This window comes from Amyelois transitella, chromosome 20, assembly GCF_032362555.1.
Source record: "Amyelois transitella isolate CPQ chromosome 20, ilAmyTran1.1, whole genome shotgun sequence".
Taxonomy (NCBI): domain Eukaryota; kingdom Metazoa; phylum Arthropoda; class Insecta; order Lepidoptera; family Pyralidae; genus Amyelois; species Amyelois transitella.
This window is the reverse complement of record NC_083523.1, coordinates 948,135-976,126: the sequence shown is the minus strand read 5'-3', so window position 1 is coordinate 976,126 and position 27,992 is coordinate 948,135. Positions and strand designations below refer to the sequence as shown.

The 27,992-nt window shown below is 37.3% G+C and overlaps 2 protein-coding genes across 2 annotated transcripts; one reads left to right on the top strand and one right to left on the bottom strand.

Moving 5' to 3' along the window:
* Positions 1-3: 3 nt before the first annotated feature.
* On the bottom strand, positions 4-21,261 carry LOC106135333 (uncharacterized). Its single transcript, XM_060950083.1, has 8 exons — positions 20,901-21,261; positions 17,426-17,612; positions 16,151-16,255; positions 7,524-7,658; positions 4,528-4,656; positions 3,788-3,956; positions 3,204-3,346; positions 4-193 (listed from the first exon to the last, which is right to left on the bottom strand). The coding sequence occupies exons 1-8, from the start codon at positions 21,134-21,136 to the stop codon at positions 101-103; spliced, it is 1,197 nt and encodes a 398-aa protein (XP_060806066.1). The 5' UTR covers positions 21,137-21,261; the 3' UTR covers positions 4-100.
* Positions 21,262-22,318: 1,057 nt separating this feature from the next.
* Positions 22,319-26,620, top strand: LOC106135315 (chromatin target of PRMT1 protein). Its single transcript, XM_013335576.2, has 5 exons — positions 22,319-22,744; positions 23,032-23,195; positions 24,250-24,354; positions 25,033-25,112; positions 25,715-26,620. The coding sequence occupies exons 1-5, from the start codon at positions 22,532-22,534 to the stop codon at positions 25,864-25,866; spliced, it is 714 nt and encodes a 237-aa protein (XP_013191030.1). The 5' UTR covers positions 22,319-22,531; the 3' UTR covers positions 25,867-26,620.
* The last annotated feature ends 1,372 nt before the right edge of the window (positions 26,621-27,992 follow it).

Below are 27,992 nucleotides of genomic sequence, written 5' to 3'. Positions count from 1 at the left end.
ATTAGAATTTTAAAGTTTCTTAGACGGAGCGATCTTCATTTTACGCCATTATAACAATAAAAAAAATAAAAAATAAATAACTTAACTAAATACAGGGTGTTCACTGTTCGTCTTCCATAGCGTTCTTAAGCTCCATGGCCAATTTGTAGCCCAACTCGGGTCGTCGGTCACGACCTTCCACCATTGCTAGCACCTGAAACATACATACATACATTTCTATAATCAGACGTTAGTCAACAGTCTTAAAAAGTCTGTGAGGCCACGTTCAATTCTGTGTGGCTTTATAATGGAATGACATACATATATATGGTCACGTCTATATCCCTTGTGGGCTAGACAGAGCCAACAGTCTTGAAAAGACTGAACAGCTGACAGCTGGCCTTTCAGTATTTTCAAGACTGTTAGATCTGCCTTCCCCGCAAGAGATATATACGTGACTATATATATATTTATGTACATTGAAGTATATATACCTCGTATGACGGTGAGTTTAACTCCATAATAATATTTCACCGTGTGGTTTCCGAACCACTCCATATCTTTCCAATGGACTTCGTAAAAGGCGACTAAGGGCTATCGCCCACAAGAATAATCTGAAGTTGTTAAGCTAGGCTAGAAACCTGTCACTATTTGAATCTCGAATCCATGCGTGACCTTTCAATATGTTAGATCTGCCTTCCCCGCAAGAGATATATACGTGACTATATATATACATTTCAGTACATTGAAGTATACAATTACCTCGTCCGAGTTGACAATGACCCCATTGTTGTTCACTATGCTGGATTTTGTCTTCTCTATGTCGATGAGTTTAACTCCATAATAATATTTCACCGTGTGATTCCCGGCCCTTTAGAGAAGAACCACTCCATATCATTTCCATGGACTTCGTAAAAAGCGGCTAAGGGATAGCCTTAACAACTTCAGATTATTCTTGTGGGCGACGGGCTAGCAACTTATCACTATTTGAATCTCGAATCCATGCGTGACCTTTCAATATTTTTAAGACATATACATACATATATATATATAGTCACGTATATATCATGTACATTGAATGTGGATGAAGCGAAGGAAATATGCAGAGATCGTGGCAAGTGGAAAGAGGTAGTCTCTGCCTACCCCTCCGGGAAAGAGGCGTGATTTTATATATATATATATATATAATATATATCATGTACATTGAAGTATACAATTACCTCGTCCGAGTTGACAATGACCCCGTTGTTGTTCACTATGCTGGATTTTGTCTTCTCTATGTCGGCGGCGAGTTTAACTCCATAATATATCAACGTGTGGTTTCCGGCACTTTAGAGAAGAACCACTCCATATCTTTCCCATGGACTTTGTAAAAAGCGACTAAGGGATAGGCTTAACAACTTCAGATTATTCTTGTGGGCGACGGGCTAGCAACCTGTCACTATTTGAATCTCGAATCCATGCGTGACCTTTCAATATTTTTAAGACATATACATACATATATATATATATGTATATATATATATATATATATATATATAGTCACGTATATATCTCGTATATATCATGTACATTGAATGTGGATGAAGCGAAGGAAATATGCAGAGATCGTGGCAAGTGGAAAGAGGTAGTCTCTGCCTACCCCTCCGGGAAAGAGGCGTGATTTTATATATATATATACAATATATATCATGTACATTGAAGTATACAATTACCTCGTCCGAGTTGACAATGACCCCGTTGTTGTTCACTATACTCGACTTTGTCTTCTCTATGTCGACGGCGAGTTTAACTCCATAATACCTATATCAACGTGTGGTTTCCGGCACTTTAAAATAACACTCCATATCATTTCCATGGACGTCGTAAAAACCGACTAAGGGATAGCCTTAACAACTTCAGATTATTCTTGTGGGCGAAGGGCAAGAAACCTGTCACTATTTGAATCTCGAATTAATGCGTGACCTTTCAATATTTTCAAGACATATACATATATATATAACTAGAGGCCGCCCGCGACTTCGTCCGCATGGAAACCCTATCAATCCCGCGGGAACTCCGGGATAAAAAGTAGCCTATGTGTTATTCTGGGTCTTCAGCTACCTACATACCAAATTTCATGGTAATCGGTTCAGTAGTTTTTGCGTGAAAGAGTAACAAACATCCATACATCCATGCAAACTTTCGCCTTTATAATAGTAGTAGGATATAGTCACGTATATATCTCGTATATATCATGTACATTGAATTATACAATTACCTCGTCCGAGTTGACAATGACCCCGTTGTTGTTCACTATGCTCGACTTTGTCTTCTCTATGTCGGCGAGTTTAACTCCATAATAATATTTCACCGTGTGGTTTCTGGCCCTTTAGAGAAGAACCACTCCACATCTTTCCAATGGACTTCGTAAAAGGCGACTAAGGGATAGGCTTAACAACTTCAGATTATTCTTGTGGGCGACGGGCTAGCAACCTGTTTCTCAATATTTTCAAGACTATTGGCCGTGTCTACCCCGCAAGACGTGACTATATACCTATATTCATGTACATTGAAGTATACAATTACCTCGTCCGAGTTGACAATGACCCCGTTGTTGTTCACTATGCTCGACTTTGTCTTCTCTATGACGGCAGCGAGTTTAACTCCATAATAATATTTCACCGTGTGATTCCCGGCCCTTTAGAGAAGAACCACTCCACATCTTTCCAATGGACTTCGTAAAAGGCGACTAAGGGCTATCGCCCACAAGAATAATCTGAAGTTGTTAAGCTAGGCTAGAAACCTGTCACTATTTGAATCTCGAATCCATGCGTGACCTTTCAATATGTTAGATCTGCCTTCCCCGCAAGAGATATATACGTGACTATATATATTTATGTATAACAATTCAGTACATTGAAGTATACAATTACCTCGTCCGAGTTGACAATGACCCCGTTGTTGTTCACTATACTCGACTTTGTCTTCTCTATGTCGACGGCGAGTTTAACTCCATAATACCTATATCAACGTGTGGTTTCCGGCACTTTAAAATAACACTCCATATCATTTCCATGGACGTCGTAAAAGGCGACTAAGGGATAGGCTTTACAACTTCAGATTATTCTTGTGGGCGACGGGCTAGCAACCTTTCTCTCAATATTTTCAAGACTATTGGCCGTGTCTACCCCGCAAGACGTGACTATATAGCTATATTCATGTACATTGAACTATACAATTACCTCGTCCGAGTTGACAATGACCCCGTTGTTGTTCACTATGCTCGACTTTGTCTTCTCTATGTCGGCGAGGTCCACACCGCGGCTAGCGTCCTCAATGAGTATGGCGCGGTAGCCGATCGATAGGGCGTCAGCTATCGTTGCGCCTGAAAATATCAAGGTAATCCATCCATCCATATAGTCACGTCTATACACCTTGCGGGGTAGACAGAACCTGCAACCTTAAAAGGCTGACAGGCCAGGTTCAGCTGTTTGCAAAAATCATTTTTCAATTCGAACCAAACAAACAAACAAAATAAACAAACAAACTGTTCAGCTTTATAATATACTAGCTGTTGCCCGCGACTTCGTCTGCGTAACTCACACTAAAAATGACGAAGTTTCATACAAACTTGCAATCCCTATTTCACCCCCTTAGGAATAGAATTTCCAAAAGTCCTTTCTTAGTGGATCCCTCCTAATTAAAATCTACCTTCCTGCCAAATTTCATCTTTATTGGCTCATTAGACTACGAGATTTCGTGATTCCTAAGTGAGTGTTTTTCGCTTTTATATATATAGATTAGTATAGATGTCATAAATACTTACCAACACAGACATCATAAGCCAGTCCGCATATAAAGATGTCTGTCGCTCCCCGCATCCTCAGCTGAGAAATGAGACTTGTGTCGGTCAACTTCTTGTTGTCCCAAAACACTGAGTAGGAGTCCACTTCGGGATTTGTCCCTTTGTACACTTTCACGGCGCCTTCTACTACCTTAAAAAAATATATTAAAATAATTAACACTCTATTACATAACTAGCTTTTACCCTTAGCTCTTTACGTACCTACATAGGATACATATAGTTAATGGATATCCCTTGCGGGGTAGACAGAGCCAACAGTCTTGACAAGACTTATAGGCTACGTTCAGCTGTTCGGCCAAATGATAGCAATTTCAAATAGTGACAGGTTGCAAGCCCATCGCTTAAAAAGAGTCCAAAGTTTATAAGCCTATACCTAAGTCGCCTTCTACGACATCCATGAGAAAGAGATGGAGTGATCCTACTCCGTTTTTGTATAAGTGCCGGCAACTACCCCTGTCACTATTTCAATCTCAATTCCATCTTTGAGCCATACATCTGAAAGTGGCCTTTCATTCTTCGCGAGACTGTTGGCTCTGTCTACCCCGTAAGAAAAAAATGTACACAAGAGAGTATGTATGTGTCGCTTTAACGGCTAAACTGCAAATCAATTTTAACGAAGCTCTGTAAGAACGTAGGTACAGTTCAATAAGCAAAGTTCTAAAAAGACTTTCTCTTTTTGCTAGAAACCAACAATTATTCACCTTCAGATCCTTGTGCAACTCCGCCCCCCAAGTGTCCTGGACGCAGTGCCGGGGCCAGAGTCTCTGCTTCATCGGCGGTGGCCCAGCGAATATAACCGTGTCATACGCCTGAGCCTTATCGGCTGGTATCTATGACATAAATCTATATATATAAAAGCGAAAAACACTCACTTAGGAATCACGAAATCTCGAAATCTACTGAGCCAATAAATATGAAATTTGGCAGGAAGGTCGATTTTTATTAGGAGGGATCCACTAAGATTTTTGGAAATTCTATTCCTAAGGGGGTGAAATAGGGGTTGCAAGTTTGTATGAAACTTCGTCATTTTTAGTGTGGGTTACGCGGACGAAGTCGCGGGCAGCAGCTAGTTAATTAATATGATGAAAACATACATACGTAGGTACATACATTTATGGTCACGTCTATATCCCTTGTGGGGTAGTGAACGGGCCGAGGGTCTTTTAGGTCTAGTCTAGCGTTGAAAATTCCGAAAGAAACAAAATTGTTTTTTCGGTGAAAGAAACATTTTTTCGTTTTTTACCGTTTTATTGGTTTGTTACATTGAAATATATCAGAATAAAACCTTGGGGAAAAAACGGTTTTATTGACATTTTCGTCGTTTGTTTCGAAAAATAAAAAAAAAACGATTGGAAAACTAGCTATATATATATTCTATGTACAATTACAAATTTTTAAAACAACGATGCATATTGTAAGGTAATCAATACTTTTCCTATAGTATTTTTCCGTTTTATTAATAAAAAACATGAAATATTTGATTCTTATCTTTCTTGAAAGTTTCGTAAAAATTTGTATAAATACGAGGGAATTTGAAAAAAGCCAGAAAATTTCCCGCTTTTTTCTACCCTAGTCTAGTCTAAATAAAAACAGAATTTTGCCTGTTCAAGATGTCATATTGTCGTCTCGTCTTAGTCTCGATTGTCCTTTTTCTCATAAGTCTGTCAGTCGGTTTTGGTCATCTAAATTGTAAAGTCGAAGAGTGTTTGTCCATGGAGGCTGAACGGCCGCTACAGGTAGACAGAGCCAACAGTGTTGCAAAAGACTGAATGGCCACGTTCAGCTGTTCGGCTTAATTTCTTTAATTCCCTCGTGTGTTTCCACAAAACAGTATGGAAATCAACCCCCACGTTTCAACCCTGGCCTTTGAAAGAAAAATCAATCGGAAAGGGTTACATCGCAAAATTAGATATGCCGCACATAAAACAACCATAAAACTTGCATAAATAAAGGTTATACAATACAAGAATATCTTTTTCGATTGACGCAGTTGAATGGGTAGCGAATGTCGCGTGCGAGCGACGCGTTACGGGTTCTATTCCGAGTTTAGAACTCGAGATGTTGTGACGCTGTGTTTATTTGGCTTTGGGGAAAATATCTATAGGTACTAATATTATAAAGCTGAAGAGTTTGAATAGAATAGAATAGAATAGATTTATTTTCAAAATTGGATACAAGGTATCACTTATTGACGTCACATAACTTAAATCTAATTATAACTACTACCGCTTCCAAAGCGCATGTGTAGAAGAAGCGGCGGAACAAACTACACTACTTTGTTTGTTTGAACGCGCTAATCTCAGGAACTACTGGTTCGAGTTGAAAAATTATTTTTGTGTTGAATATACCATTTATCGAGAAAGGCTTTAGGCTATATATAGGAGGTCGTGAAGATAGGCTTACAAACTTGTTATTCTTTGTTTAGGCGATGGGCTAGCAACCTATCACTATTTGAATCTCAATTCTATCGTTAACACTAACGGGGTAGACAGGACCATTAAATTCGACCACTTTCAACTGGCTGATAGGTGGCACCGAGTATCTGATTTACATCCTACTAATATTTTAAATGCGAAAGTTTGTGAGTAATTCAGTATGGATGTTAGTTACAGTTTCACGCAAAAACTACTAAACCGATTACGATGAAATTTGGTATGCAGGTAGCTGAAGACCCAGAATAACACATAGGCTACTTTTTATCCCGGAGTTCCTGCGGGATTGATTGTTACATTATGATAGGGTTTTAAAGCGGATGACGTCCAGTTCCAAATATTTATCAAAAAATTGGAGGTTAAAATTTTACCTATTTATTCAACAAAACCAGAAAAGGCCCGAGAAGAACTACTTATATGATATGGCCACATAATGTGACGACGTAAAAGGCGACTAAGGAATAGGCTAAATAAACTTGGTATTCTTCTAGTAGGCGATGGGCTAGCAACCTGTCACTATTTGAATCTCAATTCCATTACAAAACCATACAGCTCAATTTAGCTATCCTTTCAGTCTTTTCAAGACCGTTGGCTCAGTCTAACCCGCAAGGGATATAGACGTGACTATATGTATAACACACCATAACCAAGGATTCGTAGTCACTACATAGTATAAAACAAAGTCGCTATTTTAGTCTGTTTGTCTGTATGCTTAAATCTTTAAAATTACGCAACGGATTTTGATGCGGTTTTTTGTAACAGGTAGAGTGATTCAAGAGGAAGGTTTTTATGTATAATAACATCTATTAAATAATGGAGAAATACTGTTATTTTCAGGGTTTCTAATGTGGTGTCGTAAATTCTTACATTTCTTGCCGCTTACATTGCGTACGCAGGCTTAACCTTACAGGATTTATAAAAATAATGTACTAAGTATTATTTATTGTATAATACACTAGCGACCCGCCCCGGCTTCGCACGGGTGCAAAATTATAAATGTTATTATACATAAATACCTTCCTCTTGAATCACTCTACCTGTTACAAAAAAAACCGCATCAAAATCCGTTGCGTAATTTTAAAGATTCAAGCATACAGACAAACAGACTAAAATAGCGACTTTGTTTTATACTATTAATGTAGTGATTATACATTTTTTCCGAATTTTGCACCCGTGCGAAGCCAGACGTGAGTATATGTATAACAACACACCATAACCAAAGACACATAGAAGCTTATTAAAAAAAAAAAAAAAAACCCACTGACCGGACAAGAGGGGTGCAACTCCCTCATGTGTACGTTGTCTATGAACGACACGTGGTCAGGGGGATGCCAATCCAGAGAGTAGAAGACGCAGTCAAACTGCACAGTCTCCAGCAGTCTGTTTATCGGCTCCACCACCTGCAAGGGAGGTATTGTGAACAATTAGAGAGTGTATATGTCATCACTTTGAAAAACATGTGGGATGTTTTCTAAGAAACTAGATGTAACTTATTTTTGGGCTTAATGTTTAATTTTTTACATACATACAAACATATTATCACGCCTATATCCCCTGCGGGGTAGACAGAGCTGTCAGTCTTGAAAATACTGGTAGGCCATGTTCAGCTGTTTCAATGATGAAATTGAGATTCAAATAGAGCCAATTCCAATTTTGTAAGCCAATCCCTTAGTCGCCCTTTGCGACAACCATTGGAGGCAGATGGAGTAGTCCTATTCTTTTTTGCTATTGGTGCCGGGAACCACACGGCACATTTTTGTATAAGTACCTACATTAAAGTTAAATGCTGTAATAGATATAAACATAACAATAAACTATTTCTAAAATTACGTAATGTGTCTTATTATAAAATAGCTGTGCCCGCGACTTCGTCCGCGTGGAATAGTTATTTTGGGCATCATTGAAGCCCTCAAGGATGAATAATTATCTTCGTTTTTCTTTGCTCCTTATAGTTGCAGCGTGATGTTATACAAAGAATTTTTCAATTCGAACCAGTAGTTCCTGAGATTAGCGCGTTCAAACAAACAAACAAACAAACAAACTCTTCAGCTTTATAATATTAGTTAAGATAAATAAAAATGAAAAATAGAAAATTATAATTATTATATATCTATTATGGGTATAGATATTTTTAATTAGACATGTAGGCCTCAGGTGCATTGAATAGATACATATATGATATATGACATATATATGATATATATATGATATATATGTGACTGAAGGTTGGTTGGCTTAAAAAGTTTGACCTATTTTATTTTATTATGGGTGACAACAATGATAATAATTTGTATTGTATTGTACAATGTCACAATGTAAACTAAAGAAACCGCTAATTCAATCAGAAAACAGCATATTCTTTCACATGAATAAAGCCTTACAATAGCATAATAACAGACAGACATACAAAGGGCTCGTAAAACTATACAAATTTATTGCTGTAAGGAAAATATTTTGTAATGAAGGTCAGGGCATTGCGCATTAAGTTAAGTTTCAGTAAAGTTTGACATTAATTTACTGAAACTATTTACCTTGGATGTCGTAAAAGACGACTAAGAGATATAGCATAGTCAGGTTTATTTCCCTTGCGGGGTATACAGAGCCAACAGTCTTGAAAATACTGAAAGGCCACGTTCAGCTGTATGGCTTTGTGATGGAATTGAGATTCAAATAGTGACAGGCGATCGGCTAACAATCGATCGCTTTAAAGAAGAATCCCGTGTTCATAAGCATATCCCTTAGTAGACTTTAACGACATTTATGGGAAAGACATGGAGTAGTGCTATTCTCCTTTTTTAATGGTGCCGGGAACCACACGGCATTTTATTTTCTTGTCATCATTCAAAGTCATATTAAGTATCAGTGATGATGTGGATGACTGAAAGAAGTATTTCAGGAACTCGTGGCAAGTGGAAAAATTTAAGCTCTGTCCACCCCACCGGAAAAATGACGTGATATACTTTTATGTAAGTATGTAGCCTGAATCAGATGTAACCGCATATTTTTTATTTTCCAATCGACTGCTTTACATTACAATGTAACTATTTGTAATGAACCATTCGTTAAGGTAATGGTTGGTTGATTACATACAATACTTTGAATACATACGTACGAGTATTACATCGAGCAAATGATTTGTAAAGGAAATACTCATGGGCCCGGCGATAATGGATTGACGTACATTTTCGACGTCTCACTTAAGACAGATATTTTATTGATTCGAACAAAAAGGAACCAGGATTGGCCCATTTGTGGATATAGTATCGTCGAGTTAGTATCTCGTATAAGTCTCGGACTTACTTCGAGGCTAACTCAATCTGTGTAATTTGTCCCGTATATAGTTATATAAATGTAAATAAGGATATTTGAAATAAAAATATACTAATAGTTCGTCACTACAGACTTAAGCCTTCGCGAAGACTAAATTTTTTTTAACAAAATAGGCATACATTTTTACATCATATACATACATATTTAATCACGTCTTTATCCATTACGGCCTATTAAAAGTGTTAGCTCTGTCTACCCCGTAAAGGATATAGACGTAACCATAATGTATGTATGTATTATGGATAAAAGCAACACAGCCAGGAAAGATGTCTCAATTCCCCCCAAAATCAAGATTAACAAATCCAACTCACAATAAAAACTTATAGTTCCAACGACAAACTTGGCAAGCACCCCAATCTATTAACCCATTCCCCCCCCCCTTCCACCCTCCCCCCACACCCCGCGATCACCGTACCATCCACGATTTCAGTATAATTACCTTCAGGTGTGAAAACCTTTTGAATTAAGCCCGTTCTATTTCGGGTCCATTTTGTCAGGTAATTTAATTTTGGTGGGCCGCTCTCTGATTGGACGGTTTTGACGGGTAACATGCGATGTTTGAACGTGTTCCATTTGTTTAAAGGCAGTTAAGATTTAAGATAAGTTATGGTGTCGAAATAATATTTTGTCTATGGTACTAATGTTATACAGCTGAAGAGTTCGTTCGTTCGTTTGTTTGTTTGTTTGAACGCGCTAATCTCAGGAACTACTGGTTCGAATTGAAAAATTCTTTTTGCGTTAAATAGACCATTTATCAAGGCAGGCTTTAGGCTATATAACATCACGCTGCAACTATTAGGAGCGAAAAAATGATGGAAAATGTAAAAAAAAACGGGGTAAATTATTCATCCTTGAAGGCTTCAATGATGCCCAAAATAACTATTCCACGCGGACTCTTCGGATTCTTCTATTAGGCGATGTGCTATCAACCTGTCACTATTTGAATATCTCACTATCATAAAACCAAACAGCTGAACGTGGCCTATCAGTCATATCAAGACTGTTGGGTCTGTCTACACCGCAAGGGATATAGACGTGATGATATGTATGCTATTAAACAGATTGATCAACTTGGTATCACGCGAAATCATTTTAATTTAAGTTAACTTTAGCCAAGTTAGACAACACTTGGAAGAGGCCCAAACCAAACTTCATTACAACTGCAGGCATGCAAACCTTCAATATGTCTATGTCAAAGTCGAATTTGTAGTTTCAAAGCGATGGTTACGGTTGTGCCGTGTGGTTCCCGGCACCAATACAAAAAAGAATAGAACCGCCCTCCATCTCTTTGCCATGGATGTCGTAAAAGGCGACTAAGGGCGATAGGCTTACCAACTTGGGATTCTTTTTTAGGCGATGGGCTAGCAACCTGTCACTATTTGAATCTCAATTCTATCATTAAGCCAAATAGCTGAACGTGGCCATTCAGTCTTTTCAAGACTGTTGGCTCTGTCTACCCCGCAAGGGATATAGACGTGACCATATGTATGTATGTATGTATGCGATGGTTTTACTCTTTGGAAAACTTAGAAAGAATTCTTCGAAAGAAAGTTTATAAGTTTGTCCGTATATCCATGAAAATACATTTCACTAGATTATGATTAGAAAATTACCAGTGTCAAAAATATTTGAGTTACCCTTTGAGTATCCTACTTATAAATAACTTATGTCAATGACTAAACCCTGAAGAAGACTGATAATGCTATTAAAATTAAGCTCCCCTAATGTACCTACCACGCAGATAGTATTTTGTACAATAAAGAATAAATAAATAACTTGACATATATATAAGTGATAATAATTATTTCCCAAAATTCCCACGGAACCTATAATGACCCCCAAATAGTGGCTAGTATAGAGGTATTTAAATGTATGTACCTATGTGATCTCTGATAAGGATTAAGAAAATTTTATAGCTCAAAGATTTGTCACTATTGATAAAAAAATTATGATAAATTATTATCGGACGAATTAATTGCGCATTATTAAATTAAACTTACATGTAATACTTAGTTATATAAAGTTGTCGTAAGGACAATTATTGCTGTAAATATATATATTTTTTTCTTTTTGCGTGACAGAGTTACAAACATACCTACACCTACACATCCACACATTGCTTTTTTTTAAAAAGCAACTAATGTTCGTGTACAAGTTTCCTTAAGTAACTTAAACATAAATCATCTATTATTATTGACCTACAGTCACATGAAATACTGCAAATATGGAAAATGGCTAATTTTACCAAATTAAAAGGTATTTGATATACAAAAAGCTTGACAAATTGAAGAGACAACAATTTATTAATGTGCCGTGTGGTTTCCGGCACCATTCGAAAAAAAAGAATAGGACCACTCCATCTCTTTCCCATGGATGTCGTAAAAGGCGTAAATAGCTGAACGTGGCCATTCAGTCTTTGCAAAACTGTTGGCTGTGTCTACCCGGCAAGGATTATAGACGTGACCATATGTATGTATGTATGTACAATTAATTAATTACTCAATTGTTTAAGTCTTAAGCATCATATTCGTAAATGAACTGTTGTTCACCCTTGCCTCAATTTTGTATGCGATCCTCTTATTGTCAGGTTGGCTGGAAGAGATCCCACTTAGGGATAAGCCCGCCTTTGTACTGTACTACTGTTCTATATTTGAAACTAGAGGCCGCCCGCGACTTCGTCCGCATGGAAACCCTATCAATCCCGCGGGAACTCTGGGATAAAAAGTAGCCTATGTGTTATTCTGGGTCTTCAGCTACCTACATACCAAATTTCATGGTAATCGGTTCAGTAGTTTTTGCGTGAAAGAGTAACAAACATCCATACATCCATACAAACTTTCGCCTTTATAATAGTAGTAGGATGTACTCCTTTAGTGAACATTAAAACATTTACTCACAAATGCGGTTCATAAATCATAGCTTTAACGATAACAGAGGTTAAGCAGAACGCTAATCATAAACGGAACACGAACAATCGCCTTCATAGGTCTATAGGCTCTTTTATGAATGTTTAACCGGCTAAGCGTGTGTTGGGCTTCGGGAAAACTAATCTAACAGAGGACATTTTGGCGGGAACCCAAACGTTTGTTTGCGCTGTAATATTTAAATAAATAATAAATAAATATATACGGGACAAACTACACAGGTTGAGTTAGCCTCGAAGTAAGTTCGAAACTTGTGTTACGAGATACTAACTCAACGATACTATATTTTATAATAAATACTATATTTCTCCATTATAAATATACCTATGGGAACTAGCTGTCCCGGCAAACGTAGTTTTGCCATATAAATATTTTTTAAATAATTTCTAGTAAAAAAAAAAGTCGGCGGTACTTTTTTTACGCTTGCATGAACAGAGTTATGATTGTGGATGAAGCGAAGGAAGTATGCAGAGATCGTGGCAAGTGGAAAGTGGTAGCTCTGCCTACCCCTCCGGGAAAGAGGCGTGATTTCATGTATGTATGATTTTTTTTTAATGTTAACGGCGGACAAACCTTATAAGTAAGGGGTATGAAAAATAGGTGTTGGTTGATTCTCAGACCTACTCAATATGCTCACAAAATTTCATGAGAATCGGTCAAGCCGTTTCAGAGGAGAGTGGGAACTAACATTGTGACACGAGAATTATGTATACGAGTTTATATAAGATACTACACTATTAACGATTTATACATAAGTGTGGATTATAGATTATTAAGTGTTCATGGAGAAACGAATGCGCGCCTTGCGGGGCAGACAGAGCCAACAGTCTTGAAAAGACTGATAGGCCACGTTCAGCTGTTTGGCTTAATGATTGAATTGAGATTCAACAAATAGTGACAGGTTGCTAGCCCATTGCCTAAAACAAGAATCTCAAGTTTATGAGCCTATCCCTTAGTCGCTCTTTACGATATCCATGGGAAAGAGATGTAGTAGTCCTATTCTTTTGGTTAGTTTTTTCTGTTGGTGCCGGGAATAATGCGGTAGGTACTCCGAAAAGCTAATAATATATCCTTCATATTGATTTTGCTGACTGTACAAAAACTAAAAAACGTGATCAATCGCCAAATTCAGCGCAATATTTGATCGATACCACGCGTGTACGACGCCGCACATACATATACATGATAAATTGTATGTCCTTTATAGACAACGTGCCATCAATTATTTCCATACATTTGTATTGATGCCGTGTGGTTCCCGGCGCCATTAGAAAAAAGAATAGGACCACTCCATTTCTTTCCCATTGATGCCGTAAGAGGCGACTAAGGGATAGACTTATGAACTTGGGATTATTGTTTAAGGCGACAGGTTAGCAACCTATCACTATTTTGAATCTCAATTCTATCATTAAGCCAAACACCTGAACGTGGCCTATTTCTTTTTAAGATTTGGCTCTGTCCACCTCGCAAGGGATATAGACGTGATTATATCTATGTATTTATATTCATTCATTCATTTATATAATCACGTTCATATCCCTTGCGAGGTAGACAGGTGACAGGTTGCTTGTCCATATCGCCTTAAAGAAGAATCCCAAGTTTATAAGCCTATTACTTAGTCGCCTTTTACGACATCCTAGGGTGTAGTGGTCGTATTCTTTTTTGAATTAGTGCCGGGAACCACACGGCACACAGAATAATTTACAAAACACTTAAAGGAACTAGTAAATAGGTATGTTGTTAATTTTTTTTATAACGAACTTTTAAAGACAACTTATGCCCGTACATTATCATTTACCGCAAATCCCACGGGAAATGTACTTTTACCGGGATAAAAGGTACCCTACGTATTTCTAGGGACTGCTAACTATATTTGTGTGTTTTTGTGGTTGCCCGGAAGAGACGCCATAGTGCGATAACGCCGCCTTTTGTGAATGCTTATGACGGCCTCTGTGGCGCAGCGGTAGTACACTTGTCTGTGACACCGGAGGTCCCAGGTTCGAATCTCGGCCAGGGCATGATGAGAAATGAACTTTTGAAGCCTGGCTCTTGGATGTTTATCTATATAAGTTTTTATTATAATATAATATTTTTATAATAAAGTATCGTTGAGTTAGTATCTCGTAACACAAGTCTCAAACGTACTTCGAGGCTTACTCAATCTGTGTAATGTCCCGTATATATTTATTTATTATTATATATATCTATATATTATTAATTTATTTAATAATATATAATAATAAGCAATAAAGGGTTATTCTTAAATTATTTCTTATGATCGATCAAGCGTAACGAATAAACACACTTTATAATTTTGGATCTTTGAAGGTGAAATAACATTTCAATCCACACTTAGTCACTAATGGAGATATTCCTGGGATATAAATCAACAAACAAACGGTTATGAAGATTCACTTATATAATTTCGTCAATCGATTTAGAATAAAGGTTTTCGATATATCAATTTTCAATCGATTCACCGATTAATTAATTCCATAAATGCGAGGCGGGTTTGTATATTTGTCTGGTCGTGGGAAATTACATTTTTACATATCTACTAATTAAAACCTAAATCAACTAGGTACCACACAATCTTAAATCCATCATTTAGCAGTAGTCTTGTGACTCTGTCTACCCAGTAACGTAAAGAAGAATGATGTGTGTGAACTTTTGTGGGTATAGAACCTAATCCAATGGATATCCTCCTTTTTGAAGTGGGTTAAATTTTTTAAACCTTCTCGTAAGTGTATCAAAGTGTTTCTTGAAAACCGCATCAAAATCGGTTTAGCGAAAAGCGTGATAATCGACAAACATCCATACAATCATACAAACATACATACCAATATACATATATACAAACATACATACATTTGGTCACGTCTATAACCCTTGTGGGGTAGACAGAGCCAATAGTCTTGAAAAGACTGATAGGCCACGCTCAGTTATTTGGCTTAATGATAGAATTGAGATTCAAAAAGTGACAGATTGCTAACCCATCGCCTGAAAAAGAATCCCAATTTTGTAACCCTATCCCTTAGTCGCCTTTTACGGCATCCGTAGGAAAGAGATGGAGTGGTCCTATTCTTTTTTGTACTGATTATACATACATACAGAAAAAACTGATAATTCCCTTTTTTTAAGGCAGCTAAAAGAAAGTATCTGTGACAAACGCTTTTACTACAAAATCCCAGCAAAGGCCTGATAGAAATACATACATATATTAGAATAACGACTAAGCATAGCAAAAATAGCGCGTAACCTACACTCGAGTGGGTCCAATCTGATAAGGCTTATCATACACGTCACCGATCGTACAATGGTAAACATTGAAATCAATCTACCTGTACTTTGAAAACAGACCGGCAATTAACTTGACCTATAGTCATCATTTTCAGGTATCAATACTAATTATTTTTTGGAGCGGTAAATTAAAAAATGGGACCACTCCATCTCGCCTTAAAGAAGAATCCCAAGTTTATTAACCTATCCCTTAGTCACCCTTTTCGACATCCACGGCAATGAGCTGGAGTGGTCTTATTCTTTTTTTCTTATTGGTAGAAGAATCCCAAGTTTATTAGCCTATCCCTTAGTCGCCGGTGCCAGTAGTAGTGAATCCAGAAGAAAATCTAAATACTGACCTCGCTACCATCTTGTTGGGCGTTACACTTGCTGATGTTGAGAGTCCCTGATATGAAATCGTTCTGAACATCCACAATCAGGAATGCGCTCACTGGCCGTACAATCTGCAAGAGTTAGCGCTATGTTAGTATTTTTAACAAAATTAGGACTTAAATAAGATATCTCTAGACCAAAAGCCAATAGCAATGAAGATATAGGTATTTAATTAGGCAAGCAAATTCTCTACGGATTGGAGCATAATAAAAACATCGTGGGAGACGCGATTCTATAGCCATAACACCTAGCCTAGCGAAAAATCAAGACTTTTAAAATTGTTAGGCGTGTTTAATTCTAAATATTATGTTTAAATAAAAAATCCATATTGTCCTATTTCTTTGGTAAGTATAAAGACTTAGGTGGACTTCTTAAAATAGACACATAATACGCTATTGAACCACAATAAAAATTCTGGTCCATATTTTTGATAAAAAGTTTCGGTACTCCCCAAGGTTGTCACTTCGGCCCGTTGTTTCTTTTTTTTAACAATGTATTTTTAGCCAATTACAATGTACAATGTACAAAACGATTAATTACAACTATGACACGGATAATCTTAACTAGTTGTCTTTATTAACGATGTCCACTACGAGACGCTAGTTAATTAACACCACACACTGAAAGACGAATCAAAAAATAAAATCACGCCTTTTTCCCGGAGGGGTAGGCAGAGACTACCTCTTTCCACTTGCCACGATCTCTGCATACTTCCTTCGCTTCATCCACATTCATAACTCTCTTCATGCAAGCTCGGCGGTTTCGGGTACTTTTGACCTGACCCTTTACCAGGACGTCCTTAATTTGATCAAGATACGTTCTGATAAAGACGTTGATTTGATAAAGACGAATCAAAATTTACAGAATTTTCCCCGCAGTCATTCAATGTACAAAAATTACGTCTCCTTTACGGAATGAAAAAAATGAAATGAAATAAAATGCAGAGCCTGCATCTATCCACTTGCCACGATCCTTGCATACTTCTTTCGATCATCCTGATACATTCTGAACTAAATAGTATACAGCTACTAACACGGTAAAGACTTAAAACAAAGGTGACTGGATATCTTTACCCATAACGATACCTATTTTCCCCTGCAAAGGTTGCGGAGGTCAGACGGGACAGGCGGCAGTATATTCTTGTAGAAACCTGACTTACCCAATCCAGGATAAAGACCAAAAGGCACAACACGAGCTCCAGAGATGAAAATATAACTGAGACTAACGCTAAAGATACTCACGACTTTAATCCAATGGTTCCAGCAGAACGTGAATTCCTCTTTATCCACAAAGCCGTCGGCATTCTTGTCAAACACCTGGAAGATGTGACGCGCCCTCTCTTCTGGGAGTTGGTATATGTGACCCTTGTCATTGCGGAACAGAGCCTTGCAGATCAGCCGGAACTCCTCGAAGTTCAGCTTCCCATCACTGTTGATGAAGAAATGTTTTATTCATTCATACATACATACATAAAATCACGTCTATATCCCTTGCGGGGTAGACTGAGCCACCAGTCTGGAAAAGACTGAATGGTCACGTTCAGCTATTTGGCTTAATGATAGAATTGAGATTCAAATAGTGACAGGTTAGCAACCTGTCGCCTAAAAAAGATTCCAAAGTTTGTAAGCCTATCCCTTAGTCGCCTTTTACGACATCCATGGGAAAGAGATGGAGTGGTCCTATTCTTTTTTGTATTGGTGCCGGGAACCACACGGCAAATTATTCATCCATACTTTCATTATAGCCTTGGTGGCTTAGTGGTAGTACGCTTGTCTGTGCCACAGTGGGTCCCGAGTTCGAATCCCGGCAAGGGCATGATGACACATGAGCTTTTTTTGATCAATCACTGACCAAAATGACTTAGCATTTCATAGTCTTAAGATATGATGAAAAGTACTACTGATAATATTTGATATATATTCGTACACACATTTTTATTGCATTACATCATAAATTGTAGATAAGAAGTGACACAGTTATCTTTATATTAACGCTACATAGTAAGGAACTGAAAAACATAATGTGTTTATGTTTTTAATTGATGCCATGTGGTTCCTGGTACTATAAAATAGGACCATTCCTCCTTTAGAACTTCCTATATACTGAATTGCTAATAGCTACTCTCAACTCAACATAGTCCATTTTTCGGTTGTTAGATTAAAATTCTAAAACTAAAGCTAATTTAATGATACCTTCGGTGAAATTATTTGGCAAAGTTTTTATGATCGCCTATCTAACTCGGTTATTGGTGTATGTATATAAAAGCGAAATTGATAAATTGTAACACAAATGTAATGGCCTTGACCTTAGCGCGATCCGATAAAAATAAATGCAGTGCATCAATGCAGTCATAAGATAGGCTGAGGCTAAACTGACGCTAAATTTTATCACCTTAATATTATTCTGTTACAAATTCGTCAAAAAAAAAAAACAAAAACAACGCAATTAGTTGATGGTGTAACCAAACACGCACGATGCGATGTGACATTGTTTTTTCACATTTGCGTCTTTTTTTTTTTAATAGGAATCTACAAAATCAGGTAAAGAACGGAATGATCGAATCAATCTTTGAAAATGAAACTTTCATTAACACAGAAAGTATATAATGTTGAAAGAGAATTTACAATTATAGACATAAGGACGATCCAATCCAATACGTTTTTCTTTCAGTTTTTTTAATTAAAAAGCTTGATGAAAAATATTGTTTGCAAAATGACGCCCGCTTCGCGTCTGTCTATGCCGCACCCTTACTAAATTTCGCGTGCCGTTATCAAAGTTATAATTTGCGAACATTACCGCTTGGGATCTTTATATTGTCTATTTCGTGACGTGAATGGTTGCACCGTAATCAAAGAACCTTTATAGTACCTTTATGTCCAGTCGCCTGGAGAAAAACATGACACCCGCTCGTAAAAATAAAATAGGGTCAAGTTTCCCTCTATGTGTATGTGTGTTTGAAGCCTAGCACTATAGTAGATACCCTTATCAGTCATCATCTGAGCCACAAGTAGTCCACTACAAGACTTCAACCTCCCCACAAAGCCTTAATTTTTTAAATTTGTAAACTCTACTACTTGAATAAATTCTTTTTACTTTTACTCTATATTTTTGCATCTTAATATGATCCCAGTTGCATTCTCAGTAATGTTACTTAGACTTTGAGAAAGAAGCCATCTTCATAATTTTTAAGTCATGCTTTAATTAACTCTAGTCTAATATTGTTACTCCAAAACTGAATTAAAGTAACGAAACAGTAAAGGAAAATATTTTTGCCGATTTTTTTATCTACTTGCCTAAAGACTACTACTAATGCCTTTTTGGTCAATCAAACCCAGAAACCCTGTGGTAGTGGATTAAAGTGTAGACCATTGCATCATGGTGGTAGTTATAGATAAGTGACAGTACTATCTATTGATAGTGTTTTTAAACTTTATCATGACAGATAATTTTTTTCTGGTTAATTTTTTTAGGCATTTAAAAAGAAAACAGCCAATAGTCTCATTTTTCATCTCTAAATTTTGTTAGGTAGTTTGAAGAGTAGGCGGCAGAATAAGATAACCCTATTTAGTTTTTTTATGGACAGGGGCTAAGTTATATGACCTTAAATATTCAAAAAAAATTTTACTCCATGTAAGCTGGTCATTGCCATTTAAATGCTTTTTTTCTCCTGGTTTTATTCCCTGATACACTTTCACCACTCTTGAGAAGAAATTTCTATTCTATTCTATATTTTACTGGGAAGTCCCAGCAATATGTTTTAACCCAGATAGCTGAAATGTGTGCATTTCTCATTTCATTTCATTGTGTGGAAAGATGTAGTCTCTGCCTACCCCTCCAGGAAATAGGTGTGATTTTAGGTATGTATGTATGTGCATTTCTATTTTATATTCTGCATAAAAGTTCCCCGGTCCCTACCTCGGGATAAAATTAAATATTTGCCACCACATAGACAACTGCAGAAGTCGATTTTTATTGACGTCTTTAAGTTAATTCTAGAACTGCAGTGTGATAAGGGCACCTTTTGTATGATTTCCTTTATTTATGAGAACTTAAAACTTTATGCTTTCCTTGGCAGAAATCCTAAATGATGTAATAATTTTTTTTTTAAGTTTTAGTAATGTTCACTGGCCGGTAGAACACTGATATACTCAAACAAACAGTAAAAAATATATGTGAACCGGCTCCTTCAAAAACCAGTTATTCAACAGTAAACATGAAAGTTGTCTGTCACTTACAATACTTCATTAACGCAACAATGTATTATAAATATTTAACTAGTTTAAAACATTCAAATAAAGGTCAAGAGTACCCAAAACAAATAAGCTTGCATGAAGAGACTTATGAATATGGATGACGCGTAAAAATATAGTCTCAGGTTACCTCTCCAGGAAAAAGTGTGATTTTATGTAAGTATGTATCTAAGTAAACTTAACTGTTAGGTTAATAACTATTTTTTATGTGTGCATAACAAAATCAGTGTAGTGCCACCAACACTGCAATACCTATACTATATTTTTATGTATGAATGACTAACTTGAATGAAAAACACAGAATAACACATGAGTCATCTTAAAAGTTTTTCAGCAATACTTTTTTTTTGACGAGTTTTATAATTGTAAAAGTATAAAAATATGCAAAAATACTTTTATTTTTAATAGAGATGAATAAGAATGCTGGAAACATAAAGTGCAAGAGGGAACATCAGTGAAAACATACCCATCTTTGTCAAAAGTTTCATAGCAAGCGTCCATATCGAACAAGCAGTTTTCTTCAGCTAAGTCACCGTTAGCAACCTCCGACATCGTAGTCCGGGGGGAAATGGCCATGCACCCGTCGCTACGACCGTTTATAAACCAATCCAACTTCATGGTGCTTGGATACCACTTACATAACCTATATAAAGTTTCACCGCACGAACTTATTATTAAGTTCATAAAAGTGGATAAACTCATTATATGATTAAACTCCTAGGTAGCGCTTAAGCACAACAAGTTTATTAAAGACATTTTCCTTTCATAATTCACTTGAAAAACATTGTGAAATATGTGCAAGAATAAACATCAGCAAACTTGAATGACCCATGACATGGGCAGACAAGACCATGGGCTGTCACTGTCACATTTTTTTTTTCATTCTGAATCTCTGACACATGGATGGACAGACTAAAAATAATAACGAACAGCAGAAATGGTAGAAATGTTATGGACACGTAACCAGCTTGGCGAAGTTAAAACTCGTGAGTCTTAGCAAGGCGTAAGTGTGTGGCACATCACTATTCACTAGTGTCACACAAATTCCAATCATAGCGAAGAAATTGACGCGGTCAGCCAATAGCAACGAAGATTCGAATCGCGCAAACAAAAATTTTACGAATTGAAGCATATATACAACCTCCGATTCAACATCGTCGGAGCCGCGTTTCCCCGGCATAACACCTAGCCTGGCGGAATATCTTCCCTTTGGTGGCGGTCGAGCCGAATCATCACTTAAAGATCTTGTGTAAGTTGAAATAAACGATAAAAGATGGCGTCGTTATTTCCGAAAATATATAAGTAATCATCCGATTTGTCCAAAAGTGCGGTCTTCTATTAAATAAAAATTCAATTAGTGTAAGATTTTGTCATAATTTCGATTATTAAGAATGCTAGAATGTAGGTATGTAAAATATTATCAATATCATAGTAACATTTTCAACTTATTGTCGTCACTTCTACGTTTTATACATAGATTTACACTAATACACGAACGACTATTCAAAGTCGTGATAAAACTTCAAAAATCAGTATACGAGAATAAACGAGATCACGAGAAACTACGATTAACTACTTATTAAGTTATACTGCATGGAACTATATAACGTGGTAATAGAAGTTTTTTTGTTGTGAATAAGGTTTTGTTGACTGGACGTAAAATATTGCGAATTCAGGGCAAGGGGACTGTTCCATCTGTTTTTATATGAACGAAGTTGAAGCGCTACTTCCATTCTTTGTGTAATTACGTACAATGCTTTGTTCGGCCTTAAAACACTTGTACTCATGGCCGTATAACCATTTAGTTAGATGATATAAGAATTAATGACACATGACAATGACAACTGACTGACTGTCAGAAGAAAAAAATTCTCACATATTTTTCTTTTCTATACACGCGCGATTTCGGAGCGGAGGCAATGTTTAATTGTGTACTTATTTTTCTGTTTTTGAAAACAACCAATTTACGATAGAATTTTGGTCTTGCTTATCGTGAAGCAGTTTGATGTTGTTGTCTTTACTTAGGCGACAGTTTTCTTCCCCAATTGAATAGTATTTGTTGTAATTTCTTTGCTTGAAGCGGACGTAAGCATCATCATGTTGATCGAAAAAGTGCATGGCCTGCAGGCTACAAGCATGTCGCTAAACGATCGTTTTACTTTACTGGCGTCTGCGGCGCCAGATCGGACCATTAGACAGCAACCTCGAAGGCGTCTCAGTACCGGATCTGTGTACAACCAAAACTTCAATGCAAGGAATAGGCAACTCATTGAACAAATTGCTCGTAGTTTGGAGTGGCAGAGGAAGAGGGTAAGTTTAAGTACTTTGTACCGATGTACAAACAACTGAATCTCGAACAATCGATCGTGGCTATTTTATTCTTCGAGACTTGGGACTGTTTACCGCGATGTGACAAAGATGTAATATGTTTTAACAACTTTAGAAATTCCAGTTATTTGTGTTATTATCTAGATTTGAAGTCTCATTAGAATTTTAATCATTAAATAACCATATGAGCACTAGTATACAGCGCCCGCATTTTACGGCTTATTTGATGTAGATGATAATGTTCTTTTAAATTTATATGTGACTTCCAGCAAGCTTTGCGCCAAAGGATTGGCCAAGCGGGTCGCCTCCAGAGATTTGGCAGCGAGAGCAGTCTGCCTGGACTGCGGAGGTCCAACAGCTATGGCAACCTGAGTCAGAACTTCCAGAGTGTGAAAAGCAGGCTTTCCTGGAGACAGTCTAATGGAAATCTTAGGTAATTCATTATTTACACCTGCTAGGTAATAATCAGGATATTGAACATAAATTACTTTATTTGAGTACCTAGTGTCATTTAGCAAGTGGCCTTTTGAACTTTCCTAAGTATTAAATATATCAGTAAATCGAATCGACGAAAATCCTCATGCCTCAAAAGGGCAAGATGATTTTCAACTTGCAAGCGAATTTTATAATATGTGCAGATTATGTTTTGTAAACATTTTAAGAGGTCTGTGATTGAATCAGTAAGGTGCCTGGTTAAATGTGTGATGCGCAGCTTTGAATCCCACGTCTGCCATGTTACAATGACTATTTTTGAATTTTGAAGAACTAATGTACATTACGTTAGTTTAAAAACCAACTTAGGCTCATATGGTAAGGGAAAATATCATGAGGAAACCTACACATGCTCTGTCTACATCGCAAGGGAAATAGATGTGATTTAAGATCAGCTTTGTAGGAAAGCCTATTATAGCACAGAGGATTATATTAATTATAAACATGTATGGCCCGAGCTTGTGATGATGGCCTCCTAAGTGCATTTTTGACATAGTTTTATTTTCATTAAAATAATTTGTAGTGTGTAAGTATATATCTTATCTATATCCATTTGAGGTATTCATATTGAAATCATTACTTCTATACTAGTTCACATTTTTTAATGTAGACAATGTGCATTTGTCCACGATTTAGATTTAAGAGATCTATACATACGCTTCTGGGATAGGCTCCCTCCAGTTACTTAACTTCTTTACTCTTTTTAGAGTGTTATTTAGACGCTCACAGTTGTAGTTTGTAATTGGCTCCGGTGAAAATGCTGCTGTGTAGTGTAATCCTCTGCTTCTAAGAAGGGAAGGAAGTATGCAGATATCGTAGCAAGTGGAAAGACGTAGTTTCTGCCCACCCCTCCGGGAAAGAGGCGTGATTTTATGAATGTATGTATGAATTTATGGTGTATGTTTAGTTATGTGACGTATGAATGATACCTCGTATCCAATTTTGAAAATAAATTTATTCTATTATATCTATTTGTATGTATGTATCTTTTGCAGTCGATCGGCGTCATACGGCAACTTGAACCAGAACAGATGGCGCGGGCCCATGCGCGGCTTCCGGCGGCGCGGCGGCGGGCAGCGGGCGCTGCGCGGGCGCTTCTGGTGAGCCAGTGTCATCATCAATATGATTACAAAAATAAATTATAAATCTTTATAAATGTATGGTTCCGCCGGGAACCACACGTTAGTACATTTATAAAGAGAAATAAAGAATAGGACCACTCCATCTCGTTCCCATGGATGTCGTAAAAGGCGACTAAGGGATAGGCTTATATGTATATGTACTTGGGATTTCTCTTTTAGGCGATGGGCTAACAACCTGTCACTATTTGAATCTCAATTCTATTATTAAGCCAAACGGCTGAAAGTTACCTATCAATCTTTTCAAGACTGTTGGCTCTGTCTACCCCGCAAGGGATAAAGATGTGATTATATGTTATGTTACTTCTATCAATTGCCATCTCACTGGTCACTCGGATCACTGGACACTACGGATGTCGTTAAATGCGATTAAAGGATAGAATCATAAACTTGGGATTCTTTTAGGCGAAGTATCCCGTCGCAACCTGTCACTATGTGCATCCCAATTCTGTCATTAAGCCAATCAGCTGAACGTGGCCTATCAGTCTTACAGGACTGCCGGCTCTGTCTACCCAGGGATATTAGACGTAATTGTATGTATTATAGTGGCCCCAGGCCCCGAAGCCTAAAGGCACAGGGTGCAACTGGGAGCACGCCAGGATGAGAGAGAGAGAGAGATAGAGTTATTGGTGTGTGCAGGGGCGCTCGCGGCGGCCGGAACTCCAGCGGGCGCGTGCGCAGGGCGCCGCGGGGGGGCGCCGCGCGCGGCAGGGGGAATGGTAACTATAATTATTTCTAGCACTTTTTTTTTTATAAACAAGCTGTGCCAGCGACTTCGCGTGGAATAGTTGTTTTGGGCATCATTGAAGCCCATAGCTAGTATATCTATATATGTGATATTTCAAGAAGATTGATATATATGTATGTATATATCACATGCTGTGTGGCTTCCGGCACCAATAAAAAAAAGAATAGAGGTCTACTCCTTCTTTTCATTATGGATGTTGTAAAAGGTGACTGAGGATAGGCTTATAAACTTGGGATTCCTCTTGTAAGCGATGGGCTAGCAAATTGACACTATTTGAATCTCAATTCCATCACTAAGCCAAACAGCTGAACGTGGCCTATCAGTATTTTCAAGAATGTTGGCTCTGTTCACTCCGCAAGATTTACAGACGTGACTATATGTATGTATGCATACATACAAATGTAGTTTGGCTTAGTGATAGAATTGAGATTCAAATAGTGACAGGTTTGCTAGCCCATCGCCTAAAAGAGGAATCCTGAGTGGGAAAGAGATGGAGTGGTCCTATTCTTTTTTGGAATGGTGCCGGGAACCACACGGTACATATGTATGTTAATCAACAATTTCTTCTTCCAGGCATCGTTCGCAGTCAGACTCCGAAGCCGGTGCCCAGCAAAGAGGAATTGGATGCTCAATTAGACCAATACATGGCCGGCAGCAAGTCGGCCCTGGACAAGGAACTAGAGGAGTACATGAAGAGTGCCATGGAGTTGGACAGTGCGGTGTGAAGTGTTTGTTTGTTTGCACAGTGTGAGAGTATAAACAATAGTGGAAAAATGCAGTTGCAAATGTTACATACATACATAAAATCACGCCTCTTTCCCGAAGGGGTAGACAGAGACTACCTCTTTCCACTTGCCACGATCTCTGCATACTTCCTTCGCTTCATCCACATTCATAACTCTTCATGCAAGCTCGGCGGTTTCGGGTACTTTTGATCTTGCAAATGTTACTTTTAAAGATAAAACACCTTGTAATAAATACATACATATGGTCACGTCTATATCCGTTGCGGGGTAGACAGAGCTAACAGTCTTGAAAAGACCGAATGGCCATGTTCAGCTATTTAGCTTAATGATAGAATTGAGATTCAAGTAGTGACAGGTTACTAGCACATCGCCTAAAAAAGAATCCCAAGTTTGTAAGCTTAGTCGCCTTTAACGTCATCCATGGGAAAGAGATGGAGTGGTCCTATTCTTTCTTTTTTATTGGTGCCGGGAACCTCTTCAAAATCCCGGCGGAGGGGAACAGGAGATATCTTCCTCATGGCGTTAGTCCCGGTTGCATCCTCACCACTCTGGAGAGGAGCTCGGGGTGTGCCTTTGACTATGGACCCTGGATTGTGTCCGTCAGGTTTTAACACGAAGCGACCATCTGATCGCCACAATCTTTGCAGGGGAACCTTGCTTGAAGATCATGGTAAAAGCTAGCCAGCATAAGATCATAGTTTTGACTATGATCTTATACTGGTAAGGTTCCCAGGGCTAGTGTAGATGAATGTGAAACCTTTAATCGCCTTTTACGACATCCATGGAGAGAGAGCCTGTGAAGCCAAAAGGCGCAAAAAACATCTGTCTCTTTCTTTTTTTTTTTTAATCGGTTATTTAATGTAGTATTTTTCATTTTCCACATTGGTTATATGTCTTATGCGCATTGTGACCAAAAAATACTCAAGTGATAATGTTAGTTGTGTTTTTAAGGACTGTGTTGGTGATATTCAGTGTTGACTGATGAAACGGGCCGGCCTAATATAGATAGGATGTGTATTCTAAAATTCTGATATAAACATGTTTTTTTTGTCTTACAAAAGGTGTACGTCGGATCTTATGACATATATTTTTTTTATTTCTCCGTAGCTGATACATATTGGACATGTCCCATATTGATTTCGGTGATTTTGATGATTTGATTTTCATATGTTAATAATTTTTGTGAATTAAAATTACACAAAAATTACACTACAATACAAAAGCAAAAAAAAAAAATCTATTAATTAAAATCTTTGAATCACATTTATGATTAAAGGTCATATTCAAAATACAGTTTCACTGGATAAAGTGAAAATTTACTGTTTTCTGAAAATCATAGATACTTTTTTGCACTTTCATAAGTTACAGCTTAATCAATTACAGGTTTAAACTATTGCAACAATTTCGTCCCAAACGTTACGAAATACATACTAGTCTTATTATTTTTTTGTAAGGGCCCGCGCACATCGTGCTTTTTGTCGCTGCGTGAACTAACTGTGCCAGGAAAATTGCAATGGAAATAATAAATGCAAGGGAGCATAGTTTAAATTTTATCATACTTTTATTCTAGTGGCTTTGCGCATCTCGAAATCTTGAAAGCACTCTGGTGGTTGAAATATTATTGTGAAGTAAACTCGAATTATCCGATAGTTTTTAACGTGGATGGACTAAGAACATGTGATCTTTGAATCTTTATTCCACCATAACGCTATGTCATATGATTATTTATTTTCTCTACTACCTTTACGTGAAAGGAAACATAAAGTGTGTGTTTGTGTGTAGGTGCACTGAAAATTATTTATAACTCAAAAATAATAAATATACCTATCTGTTTCTCTTAAATATCATAGGTACATTTTTGTGCAAAAAGCGGTCCGGTAGTTTTTGACATTATTCGCTACAAACAAGAAAACAATGTTTTTCTAATCACTATTATATATTATACAATATTTATGAAGCTTCGTCGCATCGGTTGGTCGAAATGGAAAAATGTCGCTGCGTCAAGTCGCAGCTTAAAAACGCACAGTGTGCGCAGGGCCTTATGTGAAGTATAAAATATGTTAGTTATAATAAATTTATATTGCATTTGCAATTTGCTTAGAGTG

Bases quoted from the DNA above. Each gene is read 5' to 3' on its own strand.
- LOC106135333 (XM_060950083.1), bottom strand. From the start codon at position 21,136: ATGAGTTTATCCACTTTTATGAACTTAATAATAAGTTCGTGCGGTGAA. The intron at 17,613-20,900 runs GTATGTTTTCAC...CTTCATCAACAG, and splicing joins GAAACTTTTGACAAAGATGG to TGATGGGAAGCTGAACTTCG. The intron at 194-3,203 runs GTAATTGTATAG...TGTATGTTTCAG, and splicing joins TCATTGTCAACTCGGACGAG to GTGCTAGCAATGGTGGAAGG.
- LOC106135315 (XM_013335576.2), top strand. From the start codon at position 22,532: ATGTTGATCGAAAAAGTGCATGGCCTGCAGGCTACAAGCATGTCGCTA. The intron at 23,196-24,249 runs GTAATTCATTAT...TATCTTTTGCAG, and splicing joins CAGTCTAATGGAAATCTTAG to TCGATCGGCGTCATACGGCA. The intron at 25,113-25,714 runs GTAACTATAATT...TTCTTCTTCCAG, and splicing joins CGCGCGCGGCAGGGGGAATG to GCATCGTTCGCAGTCAGACT.